General features: G+C 38.0%; 1 protein-coding gene across 1 annotated transcript; it reads left to right on the forward strand.

Annotated features, from left to right (window-relative positions):
• The first annotated feature begins 1,508 nt into the window (after nucleotides 1–1,508).
• On the forward strand, nucleotides 1,509–17,305 carry LOC135203622 (dopamine beta-hydroxylase-like). Its single transcript, XM_064233453.1, has 12 exons — nucleotides 1,509–1,909; nucleotides 6,309–6,455; nucleotides 6,925–7,086; nucleotides 7,666–7,767; nucleotides 8,345–8,443; nucleotides 9,056–9,154; nucleotides 9,952–10,036; nucleotides 10,465–10,631; nucleotides 13,808–13,990; nucleotides 14,292–14,479; nucleotides 14,897–15,028; nucleotides 15,613–17,305. The coding sequence occupies exons 1-12, from the start codon at nucleotides 1,511–1,513 to the stop codon at nucleotides 15,764–15,766; spliced, it is 1,917 nt and encodes a 638-aa protein (XP_064089523.1). The 5' UTR covers nucleotides 1,509–1,510; the 3' UTR covers nucleotides 15,767–17,305.
• Nucleotides 17,306–20,745: the final 3,440 nt, after the last annotated feature.

Raw genomic sequence — 20,745 nt, forward strand, 5'->3', positions numbered from 1 at the left:
TATTTCTCGTTGAGTTCCTCCCTTGTTTTCTTGCTTCTTAGCCTTTTTTCTGCCATCTCTTTCAGTTTACTCAAGTCAGATCTCATCACCATGATTTGCTTTTCCAGGCGCCTTTTCCAAGGAGGTTGCTGTTTTGGTTTCTGTTGGGTTGGTTGTGCTGGTGGTGTTGGTGTTCGAATCCCCATCAGTTCTGCTACTAATCTTGCTCCTGCATATGCCAAGTTATTTGTTTCTGTGATACTGGTGGTGTGTATTATGCCATTATTTCATTGACCTCACTTGTTTTCTCCCTTAATTTCTTGGTGTTGTAGGCTTTCATGGAGGGGATCTTTGTTCTCTCTGTATCTGGCTCCATCCATTGTCTAATCTTTTCTACCCATTCCGTCCTCTCTGTTACTTCGTCGGTGTTTCTTCGTGTGTCGTTGTTTGATACCTCATCATCCCTGTCGTCTTCTGTGGCATCGTCTCTCAGTTCGTCTTCGTGTAATTCGTTGTCGTGTGACCATTTTTCCCTTTCCAACAATTCTTCTCTTTCTGTTAGGGAGAGCCAGTTCTTTTTCTTTATGTTCCTTACTTGGTCTGCCAGCCTCTGCTCTGTTTGGGGGGTGTTATTCCTCTCATTCCAGATGTTGACCAACCTTCTTCTATATCCTCTCTCCGTGGGTATAGGGTATTATTATTATTATTATTATTATTATTATTATTATTATTATTATTATTATTATTATTATTCTTGGAACTTGGTATTTCTTGTCTGAATTTTCTCTCTAATTTTATTATTATTATTATTATTATTATTATTATTATTATTATTATTATTATTATTATTATTATTAGACATCTCGTTTGCATCTCAGTATCTTAATTATTACCTTTTTTATTCGTCTTCATCCTTAACCATTTTTTTTGGGGGGTGACGTTTTAGGGTGACCTTTTTTCCCCTCTTCGTTTGCTGACCTCCATCCTTTCCTATCCCCCCTCCCTGGATGACCCAAGCTTCCCACCCCCTTCTTTTTTCCCTCCCGTTTCCCGAATCCTTCCTTTCGCCACCCCTAAAAGGCAGCTTACATTCAACAATAATAACAATGTCCATGTTTTTGTATGGTAACACTGCGGCCCGGTCTTTTGATAGTTACATTTAGCTTACATTCAACGATTATAATAATATCCTATTTCGAATATTAACGGTGTCATTCGCATACGGTAAATTATTAAAACACTTTTCAGTTGCAAATGTACACCCAGATGTCGTTTATTTACATAAAACTTACACATAGCGTGACTATTTCAAGCCAGGGACGCAGTGTTGCCATGCGCGAGGAGGACCACAAGCGGGTGGCAGATGGAAAAAAAAAAAAAACAGATTATATTCCCTTCTTTCCCCCAGCCTCCTCACCCATACCTTCTTCTAGTCCCTTCTTTCTCCCAACCTCCTCCCATTCCCACCATCACTCCCTCCCTCCTCCCGCCCGACCGTCGGCCGAAACCCGCTTCTTCCCTTCAGTCAAGCATGAAGACTCGAAGAGGCAACAGCAACAACGGCGGCAGTAGCAGCCATCACCGATGGCGGGACCTCCCGCGCTCTCTCCTGACTGGGCCGGCGCTCCTCCTGGGGGCGCTCGTCGTCGCTGCCGTGTCCTCGGGCGGCTCCACCTCCACCTCCTCCTCCCCCAGCGACCACCACCAGCAACAATTACCCATCCACGACGTGGCTCTGGACCTGAACGACACCCACCACCTGTTCTGGCGGGTGGACTACCAGGAGCGGACGATCCGCTTCGAGGTCCACTCCAGGCGGAGGGGGGCGTCGCACCCGTGGGTCGGGGTCGGGTTCTCGGATCGCGGGGAGGCCGTCGGGTCCGACTACTGCGTCCTGTGGACCGATTGGCACGGCCGAGTCCGATTCCAGGTGACGTGAGAGAGAGACAGACAGACAGACTAATAGCCACAATGCCCTCTGAACTTCTCAAATTTCTTGAGAGGGAGAGAATAATAGCCACAATACCCTCTGAACTTCTCAAATTCCTTGTCGGCCGCCGCCACCCACCCCCCACCCCCCCTTTTTTTTTTGTATCGCGGGATCGTTTCCCGCTGCCGGACATCTTGATTTCGTTCACATTTCTTTGAAGTTGGATCTCGAGGCTTTGTAGTGACGAGCGTATCCAAAAACTAAAAAAAAAAAAAAGAACAAAAGAAATTTGATAAGTTAAAAGGGCATTGTGGCTATTACGTGTACATATGTATTTAGTAAAAATGACCAGTATATTCTACTTTATATGTATATATATGTATGTATATACATATATATGCATATATATATATATATATATATATATATATGATTTTTTTTATTTATCTCCAGAAAAATTATATATGTCGGTTAACACAATCAACCCTGATCATTGTTTCATATTCTCTCTCTCTCTCTCTCTCTCTCTCTTTCTCTCTCTCTCTCTCTCTCTCTCTCCTCCTTTTAAAATCCTTAATTACCAATTCTAGATAATGAGCAAACAGTAATAGTCCCTATTTACCCTTAACGAATCCCTAATTACGATAATCGAATCGTTAATGCCTGCAAGCGTCAACTCGTAATAGAAATCATAAATTCGGCCTTACTTTGAATTCTTGGGAAGGAGAGGGGGTAGGGGTGGAGGCAAGAGAGAGGGGGTAGGGGTGGAGGGCGGGGTTGGTTGCAGTGCCTAAATTTCAACGTTAACATCCGAGAATATCGAATGGAATGGACGCTTCATCACCGTGGTTGGGTGGTTAGCGTCTTGAGCGGGAGTAGCGTGGATCATGTTCTAGGTCTACCGGTCATCTCTAGCCCCTTGCGACCGCATCCCTTGTGAAAACTTGTCAATATGGAATACACACACACACACACACACATATATATATATATATATATATATATATATATATATATATATATATATATATATAATCAACTGGCCAGTGATGAACTCTCTCCCTCTGACCGTCATTAACTCTCTCTCTCTCTCTCTCTCTCTCTCGTCTCTCTCTCTCTCTCTCTCTCTCTCTCTCAGGGACAGCAGATCACGGGGTTTTGGGTGTGTGTGTTTATGATACACCAATATTTCATTATCGCTGTAAAAATAGGTCCAATATTTCTTTTAAGAAACGATTCTATTTTCAGATATATATATATATATATATATATATATATATGTTATATAATGTTGAATTTCCTTTCGTTCATGTTTGGGTGTTTTTACTTTTTATTTATGTATTTAATATTTATTTCTTTCTTTACTGATTTATTTATTTATGTATTAATTATTTCTTTGTGGTAACAATATGCTCTGTCTAATTAAGTAATTTAGAATGATTAATTTTTACCTCGAAAAAGTTTGTTTCAAGTCATAAATTAATATATGTGAAAATTAATGGATTTTAAGTAATAGATTAATATTCATATTTATTTCCAAGTAAGAATGATAGATCATTCTGGGGCAATATTATTTCTTCTTTTTAAACTTTTTCAAACTTCCTGCTTGCAGAGTTTGCTGTATAATGAATATATATAGGTATATATATATTTCGTAAATCCGTGTAACCAGGTAAGTGAGGTTCATTGGAGCAAAGCTTGATCCGACCTCCAGCTTACTTGGGATGCGTGCAAGATTTAAAACGTGCTCAAATCTATGGTCAAATTGTCTAGTCTTACCAACGAAAATTAGAGTAAATACGCTATATTTCATTCAAAATAATGGTTCGTATTTATTTTTTAGATTTTCATTCTAATAAATAAATCATAAATATCCTGTCTTAAAATTCCTGTATCCCTAACTCAAAGCGAAACATCTTTTTCAGACCTTTTCAGGCTCTTTCATAGACCTTTCCTAACCCCAAACAAGAACAACAAAGTAGTTTGTAGGTTTACTCCCAGAATAAGCGAAAACCTAACGTTTGGAAGGCTTGAAGGCGCGTTTCCGCTGTCAAGCAAGTCCTTAAGATATGAACATCAAGGGTAACATGTCTTCGTCTGTCTCCTTCTGCGGATGACAGCTTTTACCTTTGTGTGCGTCTGTTATCGCCTTTGACGTCCTCTCTCTCTCTCTCTCTCTCTCTCTCTCTCTCTCTCTCTCTCTCTTTGTGTAACATGGAACCCCCTTCGTGTTTCTGGCATTTTTTCTCGACAAGGATTCTCTTGAATTTTTTGGAAAAGAAGTATAGTACTATAGTAGATTCACATCAGCCGTGCATTTGACGTTTAGACCAGTCCCTTACGAAGCTCTTGATTGGCTGTTGATAAGCCCATCACAGGGTTGGAAACTCTCAGTCTCTCGAGAGAGTTCACATAGGTAGGATGTATGTTCCACCTCTCTTTCAAAAGTATCCCTCAGGAGAGATGGCACATATATCCTGCCTATGTGAACTCTCGAGAGAGCCTGAGAGTTTCCAGCCCTGTGACTGGCTTATCAACAGCCAATCAGGAGCGTCGTAAGGAACTGGCCTAGACATCAAATGCAAAAGGGATGTATGTATACACACCCCCACACACACTCGCCTTGGAGTCAAAGAGGTCCACCTTGCTTGACCCGTTTCGAACGAGACTGGATGGTATGTAGGTTCTTCAGCATTCATGGCATGTCTCTCGATTCGTATGGCTTCGTCTGCGTTCTTGAACATTTTCTGGACCGAGATCCTGAATTTCCCTGACACACACAAAAAAAAAAAAAAAAATTCCTCTTTCGTCGAGTCATCTGATCAGTGTTTCGTTTTTGTCACTTGTACCTTTGGTAATCCCCTGCAAGTTTGGCCTTTCTTGGTGTATACTAAGAATTTGCTATGGTCAGGATATCATACACCCTGATGTGCAGAAAACTGTAAAAAACGTGCGCATATCACAATGATCAGTATATCAGACCCACTGGTGTGCAGAAAACTAAAAAAAAAAAAATAAATAAATAAAAATTCGCGCACTGCCCTCTGCCTGCTGCTATTCCTAGCAGCTTTTAGATCTGCTAGGCACAGCAGTAGTACTCTATTTTCTTCGAAAGGGAAATTTTTCCCTCTGCTAAAGAGTATAACTATGATTCTGATAGGAAACCCCCTTTTGTTTCTTTATTGTTTATTTTATTGGTTATTATTTCATTTATATTAATGATTTTCTTGATTTGTATAAATTTTCGTTTTATTTTATTTTATTCATCACTAAAAATTTTTCACATTTCATTTTTGTAGTATATTTATTTTATTTTTTACATTTTAATTTTTTTATTTATTAGTTATTATTTTATTACATTAATGGTTCTCTTGATCTGTTTACATTTTTATTTTATTCTATTTTATTCATCATTAAAATATTTTCACATTTTATTTCTTGAATATATTTATTTCATTTTTTTTGCATTTAAATTTTTAATATGTTTATTTTATTTTTTACATTTAAATTTTTAATATATATTATTTTATTTACGTACCATTTCGTGTATTTATTTATTAGTTTATTAACGGTATTTATCTTATTTCTTATTATATTTACTAATTCATTTATTAATTCATTTTCAGAATGAATTTTTTAACTTGATTTTTCTGATATATTTATTTTTTACATTTTAATTATATACTATTTTATCTACGTACCCTTTCGTTTATTTATTTATCATATTATTGATGTATTTATTTTATTTTTTATTATATCTACTCATTCATTTATTCATTTATTTCCACAAAGCATTTTTTCACATTTTAATTTTTTAATATATATTATTTTATTTACGTACCATTTCATTCATTCATTTATTATCTTACTGGTGTATTTATTTTATTTTTTATTATATTTATAAATTCCTTTTTATTTATTTCCAGAATGAATTTTTCAAATTTTATTTTTTAAATATATTTTACTTTTATAGATTTTAATTTTTTAATGTATATATTATTATATTTACGTACCATTTCGTTTATTTATTTATAATTTTATTAATGTATTTGTTTTATTTTTTTATTATATTTACTAATTCGTTTGCTCATTTATTTCCAGAAAGAATTTTTTTACATATTTTACTTATTATATTACTTTATTTTTGACATTTTTTAATACATATTATTTTATTTACGTACCGTTTTGTTTATTTATTTATTTATTAGTTTATTAATGTGTATTTATTTTATATTTTATTATATTTATAACTGAATTTTTTTTAATGTATATATTTTATTTTTGACATTTTGTAATACATATTATTTTATTTACGTACCATTTCGTTTATTTGTTTATTATTTTATGAATGCACCTTTATTTTATTTTTTATTATATTTACTCATTCCTTTCTTTCCAGAATGCATTGATTGACAGCGACGGTCGGATGGTCGTGGCGTCGCACCAGGCCTGTCGGGACTTCCGGTACAAGGTGGCCGACGGCGTCCTCAAATTCACCTTCTCGAGATCCTTCGACACCTGTCATCCGGGCCACTACCTCATCGAGGTAATTATTTCACTTGTTTAGAGAGAGAGAGAATACGAACTTTGTTATTATCGAGGTGAGTAACAGCTTGATGAGAGAGAGAGAGAGAGCAACTTGACTATTTCAACATTGACGTAAATAACTGCTTGAAAGAGAGAGAGAGAGAATACGGACAATTTTATTATCGAGGTGAATAACTGGAAAGAGAGAGAGAGAGAGAGAATACGGACTGTTATCATCGAGGTAATTCACTCCTTCAGTGAGAGAGAGAGAGAGAGAGAGATCAAATTAACCATTGTATCATCGCGGTAAATAACTGCTTTGGAGAGAGAGAGAGAAATCTTAAATGCCACATTGCAATGTACAATCGTTGAGAGAGAGAGAGAGAGATCTGAAATGCCATATTGCAATGTACAATCATTATTCTCATAATTGACTGTATATACCATTTTTCCTCTCATCCATGACGCCCATTTCTCCACCAATCAAGGGAGGCACAACCCACGTCTTATGGTCGTGGGGGGCTGGCCCCCTCTACCGCCTAGGGGGCGTCCGAGCGGCCGGAGACTCAAACGGGCTGGTTCGAGTCCAGCTTTTGAAACCGAACCTGCCTACGAACAACCACCACAGGAAGGAGTGCAAGGTGATAGAGGTAAGTACTACATCCCTACCAATATTGAGGTTCGAGTTATATATTCCTGAAGGTACAGCAGTAAGTTATGATGGTTTTCCATGCTGTTAACATATTCCTGAATCTATAGTGGTAATAGTTGTAGGTAACAGCTATATAGTAGTTATCCGTGGTTGTCTATAGTAGATTGACATCAGCCGTGCATCTGATGTCTCGAGGGCCAGTCCTTTCCGACGCTCCTGATTGGCTGTAGATGAGCCAATCACAAGGCTGGAAAATCTCAGTCTCGCTCGAGAGAGGTCAATCACAGGGCTGGAAACTCTCAGCCTCTCTCGAGAGAGTTCACATAGGTAGGATGTACGTATGTTCGATCTCCTGAGGGATACGTCTTTCAAAAGTATCCTTCAGGAGAGGTGGAACATACGTAATACTTCCTCCCTATGGGAACGCTCTCTTGAGAGAGAGAGACTGGGAGTCTCCAGCCCTGTGATTGGCTCATCAACAGCCAATCAGGAGCGTCGGAAAGGGCTGGCCTATAGACATCAGATGCACGGCTGATGTGAATCTACTATAGTAATGGCGCCCACTTTCCCCACCCAGATTCGATCGAAACATGTGGAGGTCCCTGGTGAGGAGACGACCTACTGGTGCACAGTGGAGAGATTGCCCGACGACTTCACCAAGAAGCACCACATCCTGGAGGTAAGGAGGAGTTCAGAGGTCGTCATCTAGGACTGATATTTCTTGGAGGGTCGTCATCCAGGACTAATATTTCTTAGAAGTCGTCATCCAGGACTAATATTTCTTGGGGGTCATTATCTTTATGATACTAACAGTCATTTGTTTACGTTTTTTACGGCCATGCCCAACGGCCTTGTAATAAACACGTCGCAAAAGTGGTTACAGTTAAACCCCTTGGGTGTCACGATCTAGGACAGATGCCTTTTAAACCACCATACTCTGTCCAAAAGCCTATAGTAGATTCACATCAACCGTGCATGTGAAGTCTAGGCCCGTCCCTTACGACGCTCCTGATTGGATGTTGATAAGCCAATCACATGGCTGGAAACTGAGAGTTTCTAGCCCTGCGATTGCCTTATCAACAGCCAATCAGGAGCGTTGTAAGGAACGGGCCTAGACATCACATGCACGGTTGATGTGAATCTACTATAGTAGGTCTGCGCGTATTCACGATATCCTTGACTGTTTTAGCATTCCTATATACGTCGTATTTGACTGATGTTGCTTTTCATAAATGTAATACCTATTTCCTCCGCAGTTTGGCCCCGCCATTCAACCTGGCAATGAGGACTTGGTCCATCACATGGAAGTCTTCCACTGCGAGTATCCCCCGGATTTCGAGGTCCCAAGATACCAGGTTGGTTTAGATTAATAATCTGGCCTTATGCCAGCACAGGTCCTCGCCCAAAGGCTGCCAGTAAGATTGCTAAGGTCTTGTTGTGGACATCTCAAACTCTGACCAGCCAACAGAGATGAGGTTGCTGGTGGTTTTGTCATTTTTTTTTTTTTTTTTTACTCTTTCCTTCTGCAGCTAAACTTTGGCACTCTGTTTGCTTCTGTTTTCCCTAGGTAGTAGTCTCTGCTCTTTTCACCTTTTGCTTTTTTTTCGGATCTGGCCTAGAATGGGCATACAAGGATGCACTTGCAACTGGCTATCAAGTCATCCAAATATTCATCACAAAAAAAAGGAATTGTCCCAGTAAACAGGTAAAAAATGAGAAGCAAATCCTAACCTGTCTCAGAATAACGTTTCCTGACCTAACCAGACCTTACCTGCCTAACCCAAATAAGGCGCCGTGCCCTGACCTGTTCCGGGGGCGGGGTAGGGGTGGTCTTTGCTCCCCCTGGACACCTCAAAGTAACGCTGAATACCCATGTCTCCCAACACTGCATTCTATCCATTAATAAAATATCAATAATTTCCGCGAATAATTGATTGAAATACAGGTTGGCTTCTTTTTCCCCCCAGGGTCCCTGCCACGCTGCCGACAGGGCACCGGAAATAGACGCTTGCAAGCGGGTTTTGGCAGCCTGGGCGATGGGGGCATCTCCATTTGTATACCCAGAGGTGAGTTGGTAAGCCAGAGCCGCGGGCAAGGCTCGGATTCTACCTTGGTAGACTCTGGGTTACCCTTGGTAGCCAGTGACGTGTCCGCGGTAGAAACTAGTTCGTCTTTGATTCAGAGGAATAAGAGATTAATCATTCTTATGATTATATCATTATTCAGAATGAGACCTCATTTATGTGGAACTCCTGAAGAACCAATAACTCTTAAAACAATCAACCTCATGATGGAATGTCTGTATGAATAGAGATAAAAAAAATTAAAGTAACCTATGCATCAATGTATTCTTTCTTCAACAGCAATCTATGAGTCCGTGGTGGTCTAAAAACTTGACCTATTTTAGGAGTGTGATTGGACAATATGATAATAATAACAATAGTTTTCCCAGTTTACTAAAGCATTTTAACCGCCAGTTTCAGATATACTTAACTGATTTAACAAAATGCATTTACTCGTGATTCGCTATAAAACGTAATTAAAAATATTCCCATTCGAAAACAGTTGTGTAGTCAATAATTATCATTTGATTACGTTCGCAACAAAATCTGAATGACAGGAATGAATTAAAAGAACTATATCTCATCAAAAATTCAAGAACCTCATCTCAGAGAACTTTAAGCAGAGGATAGTTACCTCCCTCATCTGGGTACTGAGGAAGTGTACTCGGAAGTCCGCAAGACTGTGACTTTCAACCATCAAATACCTTCTTGTCAGGGAGAGCAGGCAGCCATCTCTGAAGATGAGAATAATATACTATTGCTTGTTTTATTATTATTATTTTTTTTTTTTTTGCTTTCAGGAAGCAGGTCTACCCATAGGAGGGCCGGACTTCAACCCATTTGTCATGCTGGAAGTCCATTATAATAACCCAGGACTTAACAAGGGTGAGTCCAGTGTTCAAAGAAGGGAAACACTGCATTGCTGTGGTTATATGGATGTGTGTACTGAGAGAGAGACATTATCATAGTCAGTCTTTTATAATTACCATCTGATTAGCGTACAAATATTCGTGGTGAACCTGGCGTTCAGTTTTATCCTAGAAGGAGAAAGTAGTTATCCAGGCCTGGTGTCAATGCAAAAACGACCTTTGTGAATTTGATAATCATATGTCTTGTATCTAATATAGTCATTCCAGGTGTGTAACACCCACATGAATATTTATTTAGAGAACTAACAAACCCTGATAAACTTTCCATCTTATCAACACCATTTCCATGCTGTAATTATAATAATAACTTGTAAGAATGTTAACATCTTCCTGCCAGCTTCGTGTAATAAGGCGTAATGTAATAAAGACAAAACTTATTAAAAGGTCGTGTGGACAGTTCTGGAGTTGCAATCCACTACACTTCGAGGCTGAGGAAACATGACGCAGGAATCATAGAGTTGGGGTTGGAGTACACCGACAAGATGGCCATCCCACCCAAAGCAGCCTCCTTCACCCTCTCGGGTTACTGTGTCCCTGAGTGCACAGCCCTGGTTAGTAGAATTAGATCAAACACACACGCACATTTATGCAAGGAAGGTTAGCATGATAAAAAAAACCATCTGATTATATTGGGGTCTAGTCTTGTAGAGAGGATAAGGGGGTGATAATTTTGTGGATAAATCTGATGTTTTGGGAGGAAGAAGGACACTGAGACTTGAGAATCTGCTGGACAGATGGAATTAGAGAGGCACTGGATTATTAGACCCATACAATTCAGAAATACATGATTATGTGCAAGACAGAGGTGAGTGGTGCTGTATGTCAAGGACGTTGGTGTTGTTGACCTTTTTTTTATCTGCAGTCACCCTAAGGAGAAAAGGCTCAATGGTAAAATCATATATGAATGAACGTATAGAATTGAATCCTTGTGTACAGTCAGTTATGGCCATGTACAGTCAGTCTCAAAAGTCATGGACATGTACAGTCAGTCTCAAAAGTCATAGCAACGTACAGTCAGTCTCAAAAGTCATGGCCATGTACAGTCAGTCTCAAAAGTCATGGACATGTACAGTCAGTCTCAAAAGTCATGGACATGTACAGTCAGTCACAAAAGTCATGGCCATGTACAGTCAGTCTCAAAAGTCATAGCAACGTACAGTCAGTTTCAAAAGTCATGGCCATGTAGAGTCAGACTCAAACTCACAATCATGTCAGTAGATCTCCATCCCTCGAACTGTGACTGGAGTAGCTAAGTCTGTAAAATGGTTTCTAAACTTCATGATATCATTATGCATAGGATGGTTAAGACTGAAAGATGACTGTGATGCAATAATCTTTCCATAACATGTCAAGTTTATATGTAGCTTGGCAGAAACAATTGGTGAAATATCTGTTTAACTCTCTTACGCCGGAGCGGTAAATAAAAAATTGTCTCCCGTATGCCGGAGAGGTTTGGGAGTGAGCGCGGAAGCGGAAAAAATATTTTTTTAAAAAAATCACAGCGCGTTTAGTTTTCAAGATTAAGAGTTCATTTTTGGCTCTTTTTTTGTCATTGCCTGAAGTTTAGTATGCAACCATCAGAAATGAAAAAAATTATCATTATCATATATAAATAATGCGATATATGATAGCACAAAAACGAAATTTCATATATGTATTCAAATCGCGCTGTGCGAAAAACGGTTAAAGGTAACAAGTTACTTTTTTTCGTTGTAATGTACACTAAATTTCGATCATTTTGGTATATACATATTGTAAAACGATAAAGCAACACAGAGAAAATATTATCACAAAATAATGCATGAATTCGTAACGTGTGGACGTAAACAAATATTTTTTTTCAAAAATTCACCATAAATCTAAATATTGTCCTAGAGACTTCCAATTTCTTTCAAAATAAGACAAATGATTGAATATTACTATACTGTAAGAGTATTAGCTTACAATTGCAGTTTGACCATATCTGACGAGTTAAAGTTGACCGAATGTCGAATTTTTTTATATATATATTTTTTATATGCAATTATTTCGGAAATAAGAAAAGCTACAACCTTCAAATATTTTTCGTTTTATTCTACATGAAATTGCGCACATTTTCATATATAAAACTCTATGAAATGCCTAATATGAAACGGAGCAAATATTCCGAGAATGGGACGTACGCATTTCGGAGATTTGTGGCGGAGAATCCGCGCGTGGAGGGAAGGAAAGATTTTTTTTTAAATTCACCATAAATCTAAATATTTTGCTAGAGACTTAGAATTTGTTTCAAGATGAAGATAAATGACTGAATATTACTAGACTGTAAGAGTTTTAGCTTACAATTGCGTTTTTCGACCATTTCGGTAGAGTCAAAGTTGACCGAACGTGGTTTTTTTTCTATTATCGTGATTAATATGCAAATATGATTTAAAAAATGAGAAACGCTACAACCTTCAATTATTTTTTGTTGTATTCTAAATGAAATTGCGCACATTTTCATATATAAAACTTTATGTAACGGCTAATTTAAAATGGTGCAAACATTACCACAATCGCACGTATGATTTTTTCGGAAGAGTTACCGCGCGGACGTAAAGAAAATGTTATTTTTTTCATAAATTCACCATAAATCGAAATATTGTGCTAGAGACTTCCAATTTGTTGCAAAATGAAGGTAAATGCTTGAATATTACTAGAATATAAGCGTTTTAGCTTACACTTGCGTTTTTTGACCATTTCGTAGAGTCGAAAGTTGACCGAAGGTTGAAATTTTGGCAATTATCGTTATTTATATGAAAATATCTCAAAACTGATAAAAGCTACAACCATGGGTTGTTTTTAGTTGTATTGTGTATGAAATTGCGCACATTTCCATATATAAAACTTTATATAACGGCTAATTTTAAAATGGTGCAAACATTACCACAATCGCATGTATGATTTTTTTCGGAAGTTACCGCGCGGACGTAAGGAAAAAGTTTTTTCATAAATTCACCATAATCGAAAATATTGTGCTAGAGACTTCCAATTAGTTTCAAAATTAAAGTAAATGATTGAATATTACTAAAATATAAGAGTTTTAGCTTACAATTGCGTTTTTCGACCATTTCGGTAGAGTCAAAGTTGACCGAAGGTTGAAATTTTGGCAATTATCGTTATTTATATGAAAATATCTCAAAACTGATAAAAGCTACAATCATGAATATTTTATTGTTGTGTTCTACATACAAATGCGCACATTTTCATATATAATACTTCATGTAACGGCTAATTTACAATGGTACAAAAATTATGTCAAAGTGACGAAATTATTTCCGAGATGTGTCACAGATACTTTTTAGTGCGGCAAGAAAGAAATTCGCTCTTGCGCGCCTGCGTAACGATTGTAAACAAACAACACCTTGATCCGTGAACTCCCAGCATCCCCCAAGGCGCGTGATTCAAAAGTTTTAGGCTGGTAGGCCTATAAGTATTTTCCGCGAATTTAAAAAAAAAACTTTTGTAAGTCGACGTAAAATAAATACCAGTCGGCACACGAGAGACAAAAAATGTCGACGTAAAATACGTCCAGTCGGCATAAGAGGGTTAATATAGATATCCCATGAATCTAGACATTTCTAATTAACTATACAGTTCCTAATGTAGATTATGTTATATTTAAACTCCCTCATCTTTTACCAACACTCCTCATATCTCTTAGATATTCTACAGTCAAGTATTAAGATTCATACTTGGCAACCCACAGGGTCTTTCTGAGGAGGGCATCTACATCTTCGGGTCGCAGCTGCACACCCATCTGACGGGCGTGCGGGCGTGGACCAAACATTACAGAGGAGAGGACGAACTCCCGGAGCTCAACAGAGACAACCACTATTCCACCCACTTCCAAGAGATTCGGAGGTTGCCCAAACCCGTCCATGTTGAGCCGGTAACATTGTCATATTATTTCTATAATGCTATTTAACTGATGTCTAAAATTTGTGATGGGGCCCTTCTCGTATTTATGTTGTTCCTTTAGTATATCAAGGTTTGGTGCCTTACTGCAGGACTGGTATGCATTTATAAGTAGTTTTGGGGAAATTGCATCTTACGAATACACACTGGAGCCCTTAAAGAGAACATGCAGATAAATGGAAGTTTTAAAATGGCCAGATTCCTAAACTTTGACCCTGGAACATGCAAGGTTAAATAGTATTATTAATTCTAATAAAGTCTGTCGAACTCCTCAGGGTGATGCGTTGATCATGTCCTGCGAGTTCTCCACCGCGGACAGAGTCAACGTCACTGTGGGCGGTTTTGCCATAAGCGACGAGATGTGTGTCAACTACGTGCATTACTACCCCAAGGTGGACCTGGAGGTGTGCAAGTCCTCTGTGGACACGAAGACACTCGTGGAATACTTCGAGTTCATGAAGAGGTAGTATTACGCTTCCAAGTAGGCTGTATATGACGTTAAGGTTAAATCCTGGTCAGTGGAAATAGGCTAGGCACATTGAAGATAGTAACACTTTCTTTGGTAATGCCTGTCGACTTCAGAGCATAATGTATAGAGGAATAAGCAGGCAGGGGGACTCCTTGTGGGTGGAGCATGAAAATATTCAACAAGCGGCAGTGACTGTCCATGAACATTAGGCTTATAGTGACAGTCAGAAGTTACTGACTCAGGGACATTCTCTTTTAGTCATCTTTAGCGTAATCTCGTTTTGGACAAATTACTTACTGAAATAAGTCGTGCAGTTCATGAAAATCAGATATTTTTAAACCGAGTCTCTTTCCCCGACCTTATCCAAGAGAAGAACGTTGTAGGATTCGTGCTGACTGAAATTTCCCGCAGGTGGGAGCTTCAGCCAACTTCTCCTGACCTGGGATGGAGAGGGAATTACCATGCCATCCAGTGGACGCCCCTCCGATCCGGAGTTCTCCACGACATGTACTTCAATGCACCGCTTTCCATGCAGTGCAATAAGTAAGGCTGGTTTTTCAATTAGTATGACTAGAACGTACACCAGGTTTTGCGATAAGTAAGATTGGAAAGTATTTAATATTATGCAATAAGTAAGACCAAAATGTATATCAGATTTTGCAATACATAAGACTAGAAAGTGCACCAGGTTTTGCAAAAAGTAAGACTAGAAAGTATTCAGTGTTTTGAAATAAGTAAGACAAGAAAATATACAAGGTTTTGCACTAAGCAAGACTACTTAGAAGGTATATCAGATGTTGCAATAAGTAGACCGGAAAGTATACCAGGTTCTGCCATAAAGATGGCACGTCTGTGGATAATGAAATTGTACAGTAGCATAATAAGCAGCATAACGGTGGACGTGATAGTAAACTTACCCAGTTAAAAAAAAACTTGAAACAATGAATTTATTTTGACTCTCCTGTCGTGGGTAATGATAATATTGTCATTTAAAAGACTGAAAAAGCGAGATTAATTATTTAATGATATCTTAAATCTTTCCCTGTACCTTATTCTGATGCAAGTACTACTAGCACAGGTGTGAAACTGTGGAAACTAACGATAATCGTGCCATCCCTTTTCTCCAGGTCCTCGGGCGCAAGATTTCCAGGTTACTGGGAAAACATCCCAATCCCCAAAGCTTTCCACCTCCTACCGGAACCCACAAGAAGATGCAAGAAAGACGTCGTCTCCGAAGAAAACGAGAATAGCCTAGACATAGATGGAAGGGAGACTATATGAAATTGGATGTCCCGACACTTTAGTGTTGTTTCTTTTTTGAGGAACGAGTATCATGGATGAATAAAGCTGTTGTGCTGTTTTGGGGGTGTTGGCTGATGGTTGGTACGAGATTTTGGAATTTGTTGGTATTCTGGTAGATGGAGAGTTAAATCATTTCCAGAGAAAATGTTGTTATTATGTTGACCTCTGTCGTAATCTTGTAGCCCGTTTTTTTCTGAAGCACAACTCTGAAATTGTACTTCTGGAATAAGATGGCTCTGTCACATGAGATGTAAAATGAGAATGAATCTATTCCTAGGGACGCTTCCAGTTATACTCACGCCACTTTCAGAGTATAACATCTATAGCTATTTGAAGTTTCAATGCCTTCAAACTTCATAAATAGTAGATTCTTTACTATTCTGAGCAAGAGAAAAGCGGAAATAGTAATTTTGTGGATTAGATTTTTTTGTTAAAGTTTTACGTAATATGTAATGGCACTGATTACCTAAAACTGTACAGACCTTAGTTGCATGGGTTTGATGGGAAGTAAATGTATACATCAAATTGTTCTAGAAGCAACGGATGGTATATCATACAGTGCTGAGGATGTGTACTACCTAGTCAGAATGTTTTAATTTTTATTTGATACCATCCATGACGTAGAATTAAAAAAAGACTAATATATAGAATGAAATTCAGTCTTCGTATTATGGTCGCGTCTCAGAAATAAACTACCATAATGCATAAAGAGTCCATTCTACCTCAAGAAATAAAACTGTGGAAACAAAGGTTGATAATAGATTTTATCCACAAACTCTTATGAAATTCAGTCTCGTTTTCAAAGCTCCTTAAGCCAAGGTTCAGGTTTCATATACCCTAGAAAATATTTTGCCAGAAATGATATCAGAGAGCATACGAAATTTATTGGAAAAAAACTTTTTACTTAACTTGAGACTTGGTGTTTCATTTATGGTTTTTGTAATGTAAAGTGCATTGATCAGTTCAGTATGAAAGAGGCCTATCAAGAATCACAATAATATTTCTCTCAGCATCTCTCTTAGAATACTAACCCTTGCAGTTACATATGTCTTCCTGGTGTGAATCAAATGTAAGGAACAATGCAGCACTGTACGTAGTACTAGCATAGTACCATAGTAGCGTTACCAGTTTGTCTTTGTTAGTGTTGCAAAACAGATTGCACATTTTGTTCTTCTACAATTCACTGGTTAACCTTCACCACAAAGTTGAAACGACTGAACAAACAACAGAGTGACTGCTGTATGTCACCCGTTACTCCATGATAAATTTTGTGCTGTTTTCTGTATAAACCTGTATAGTAGTAGTACTACTACTGCATCTTATCTGGGTTCTCTCCGTCTTTAGGACGTTGACTAACTGTTAAACAAGAACAACTTATCCCATTGCTTCGAAAGTCAGGCAGTTGAAAACGTTGTTGTGGTGTTTTCCTGACAAATACGTGGAAACGTTTTCGCCTGAAGGCTGTGGCAGAAAATGTCTGCTCTGATTGGAAACCAATAAAAACATTCAACCACTAAACGTTGTTTGCCTTTTTGTATCACACCCTTTTTGGTTGTGCTAGTTTATTTATTTATTTTTTTACACCATTTTATGTTGGACCTTCTTATGGTTGCGCCAGTTTTTTGTCTACTATATTATGTTGGACCTTTTTATGGTTGTGCCAGGTTTTGTTTCATCATTTTATGTTGGACCTTTCTATGGTTGACAGTTTTTTTTGCCTACCATTTTATGCTGGACCTTTTTATGGTTGTGACAGTTTTTTTCTACCATTTCTACCATTTTATGTTGGACCTTTTGATGGCTGTGACAGTTTTGTTACTAAACTTTTATGTTGGACCTTTTTGTGGCTGTGACAGTTTTTTTTTCACAACTTATATTGGAACTTTTATGGTTGTGACAGACTTTTCTACCATTTTATGTTGGAACTTTTTATGGCTGTGATTTTTATTTTGCCTACCATTTCATGTTGTATACCCTTTACTGGTGTGACACTTTATGTTAACCAGTTTGTATTGCTTCTTATATAAGTGTGACACTCTTCTTACGTGGATACAACACTTGGTCTGATTTAGATATAACTATTGCACTTAAGTGTGACTCATACCACTTATATGAGTATAGCACTTGCACCTCATGTAAGGGACTCTTAGTTCTAATAACACTTGCACCTGATTTAGAAGTGTCACACCTCTAATTGATTTAGTACTTGTAGGAAAAATATAAGAGCAATATTAGTGTAATCTAAAGAAAACTAAAATATAGACAATGTAGAGAAGGAAAGAACTAGTCTATGAAGTGCCTGCACTAGCCACCATATTGAATTAAGCACATCATGCAGACATAAGCGAGGAATAAGCTTCTCTATTTACTAGCTACAGATACTATTCATTTGGAATTAAAATTCAGGGCCAAGTCATTTGTGTACTTTCATGTTGTCCAGTATTTATTTTACATTTAATATATATATATATATATATATATATATATATATATATATATATATATATTCTCCTAGGGTTATGATTTATGATATATTGCCAATATGTTTTCGCTGTGACCTATTGGAATGTGGAGAAGCAACGACCTGAGAAAAGCTGATGATGGTTTCTGTGTGTGGTGTGAGATAAAACCTGCATAGAAAAGCAAGTCAATGTACTCAGTTCATGAACTCTTTCAAAGTGCCTTTGGGAAACTAGTTGCAGCCAGTAATATGAGGCGGTAACGAAATGTGCATTCGTATGTGCGTGTGCGCCTCTTCCTTTTAAAATGTATGATACACAAGTCTATGGGGGATTTGGCTTAGAGGCGTCTTTGAGAGAAAGACAAGATGCCGTGGTGCTCTCCAAAAGTGTTTATAATATAGTGTGTTAAATATTCCGGCTGCTTGGGTGAGTTTTGAACTGTTTTAGCCAAAGAGTGGCTTGTTACCTATTTGACATTTTTGTGGGAATATTCAATCTTTAATCTCTGATTGTTAAACTTGTTTGTGTACTTACGGGGTGTTCTTATGTCTTTGAAACAGACGGTTCTGGCAAGGAACCATGATGGGGGGACCGAGGGAGTCCCGATGGATAATAGACATTTTGGTGTGACTAATTACTGTTTAGACATTTTGATAGTGGGGTAACTTGAATTAAGTTAGTCTGTGAGACCTAATTGTTTTGCTGTTTTTTCGTTGTTAATAAATGTTTATTTTATGATGCAACTCTCTCATTTTGGTTACCTGTTAGAGTGGAGAGAAAGAAGTGAAGAAAGAGAGAGAGAGTGAGAGAGAGACCGGTCGCTTGGCGAGAGAGAGAGAAAGGGAAGGTCATGAGCTGTTGGTTGTTTAGAGAGATTGTGTATGCCTGACGCTTGGAGTTACATGTTTACCAAATGAATAATGAGGTTTGTCGTGAATTTCGAACTGATCATTCGAAATCCCCGCCATTTAACTTCACAAGTGTTGCGTTAAATTGGGGCAAGACTGAGGGATCTCGCGGGCGATTCATTGAACAGAAAGCTGTCCAATACACGACAGTTTATGATGCAATTCCTAAATGCATGGCGGGGAAGGAGCGCGTCTTATAGAAAAGAAGACGTTATGAATTTTCGTTAATAAATATAATTCGCTGATCACTAGTAAGAGATAAATTATCTATGTATAGATTTGGAGCCAAGGACTCCATAGTCATTAAAGAATTTGCAGATTACGGCCTTCAGCCAGAACTTTAAGTTAATTCATTGATCTTAAATAATAACGTAACAGTCATATTTCACATTCAAGAATAAAATAGATTTAGTAATATACGTAATGTCGAAATAATCGATGATTCCCGCCTGAATTACAAGGATTCTGTAGTTCACGCGGGAAAGCGAAAGTTTTCTTTTAAAGAAGGGCGAAGCGACGCTTCATTCCTGCCCAGAAACCTGATCCGTGTAAGTACCGTAAAGAAAAATTGTGTGTCTCTCAATTCTCCGACTCCCAGCTGTCCGCCATGCTAGGTCGAATTCCGTCTTAACAGTAAGTTAACTTTATCCACGTATATATGTGCCATCCCTGTGATGAGGGACTCTATTTATGCAGCAAAGAAAGCTGCCAGTGCAAGAAAGTTATTTGTTTGTGACATTGAGTCAATGGGTCTCGTATTGTGCAGATTTTTCGTCCAGTTGTGGACTTAGTGCTTTACAAGCACGTGACATCAAAGATCCTATGTGCTGCAAACATACAAAGGCCATGAGAAGTTTCAAGTATTTGTATTAAATTGGGAAAAGCAGTACGAAACTGCGTGTACTGTGGATTTCTGCTAGGAACTTTAGTTTCGCGGTTTGTTCTTTGTTTAATGTATTTAAATGTTTATTTCCGTAATAAAACTGTTATGGTTGACCAAATTTTGTTGTATCTCACCCTAAGAGTTTTAGAGTGCTCACCTCCTCAAGGCCTTGTCATCTGCCCAGAACATCGGGCAACGAATCATATAATAAAAGTCGAGAAAATTCCGGACAAGGTTCATAACCTCATTACATTATATATATATATATATATATATATGTGTGTGTGGTGTGTGTGTGTGTGTGTGTGTGTGTGTGTGTGTGTGTGTATGCACACACACAATCTTATAATTTCTTTAAAGACTTTCAAGTTATGTATGATGTATGTAAGAGGGATATCTACGTACAGAAAAGATGCTTCAAAGTACTATCTGGTCCTTACTGAAGTTGTGTTCTTTTTCTAATCAAATAGCTAGCCTGGTCAGTCTTGGATGCCATGGGTGCATTAACCGCTTGAACATATACATGAGTCAAAGCGTGGGGTTAGTGTATAGTATTCACCTTGTGGGTATACATAGTGAGTACTACAGGGGTAGCAACTATGGTACCACACGTAAAAAGTGGAAGTATATTATGGTAATATAGTTAAAGAATACCTATCTGTGTGTGTGTGAATGTTTTTATCAGTTACAAAAAACCAGCTATAC

Source organism: Macrobrachium nipponense, chromosome 36, assembly GCF_015104395.2.
Source record: "Macrobrachium nipponense isolate FS-2020 chromosome 36, ASM1510439v2, whole genome shotgun sequence".
NCBI lineage: Eukaryota > Metazoa > Arthropoda > Malacostraca > Decapoda > Palaemonidae > Macrobrachium > Macrobrachium nipponense.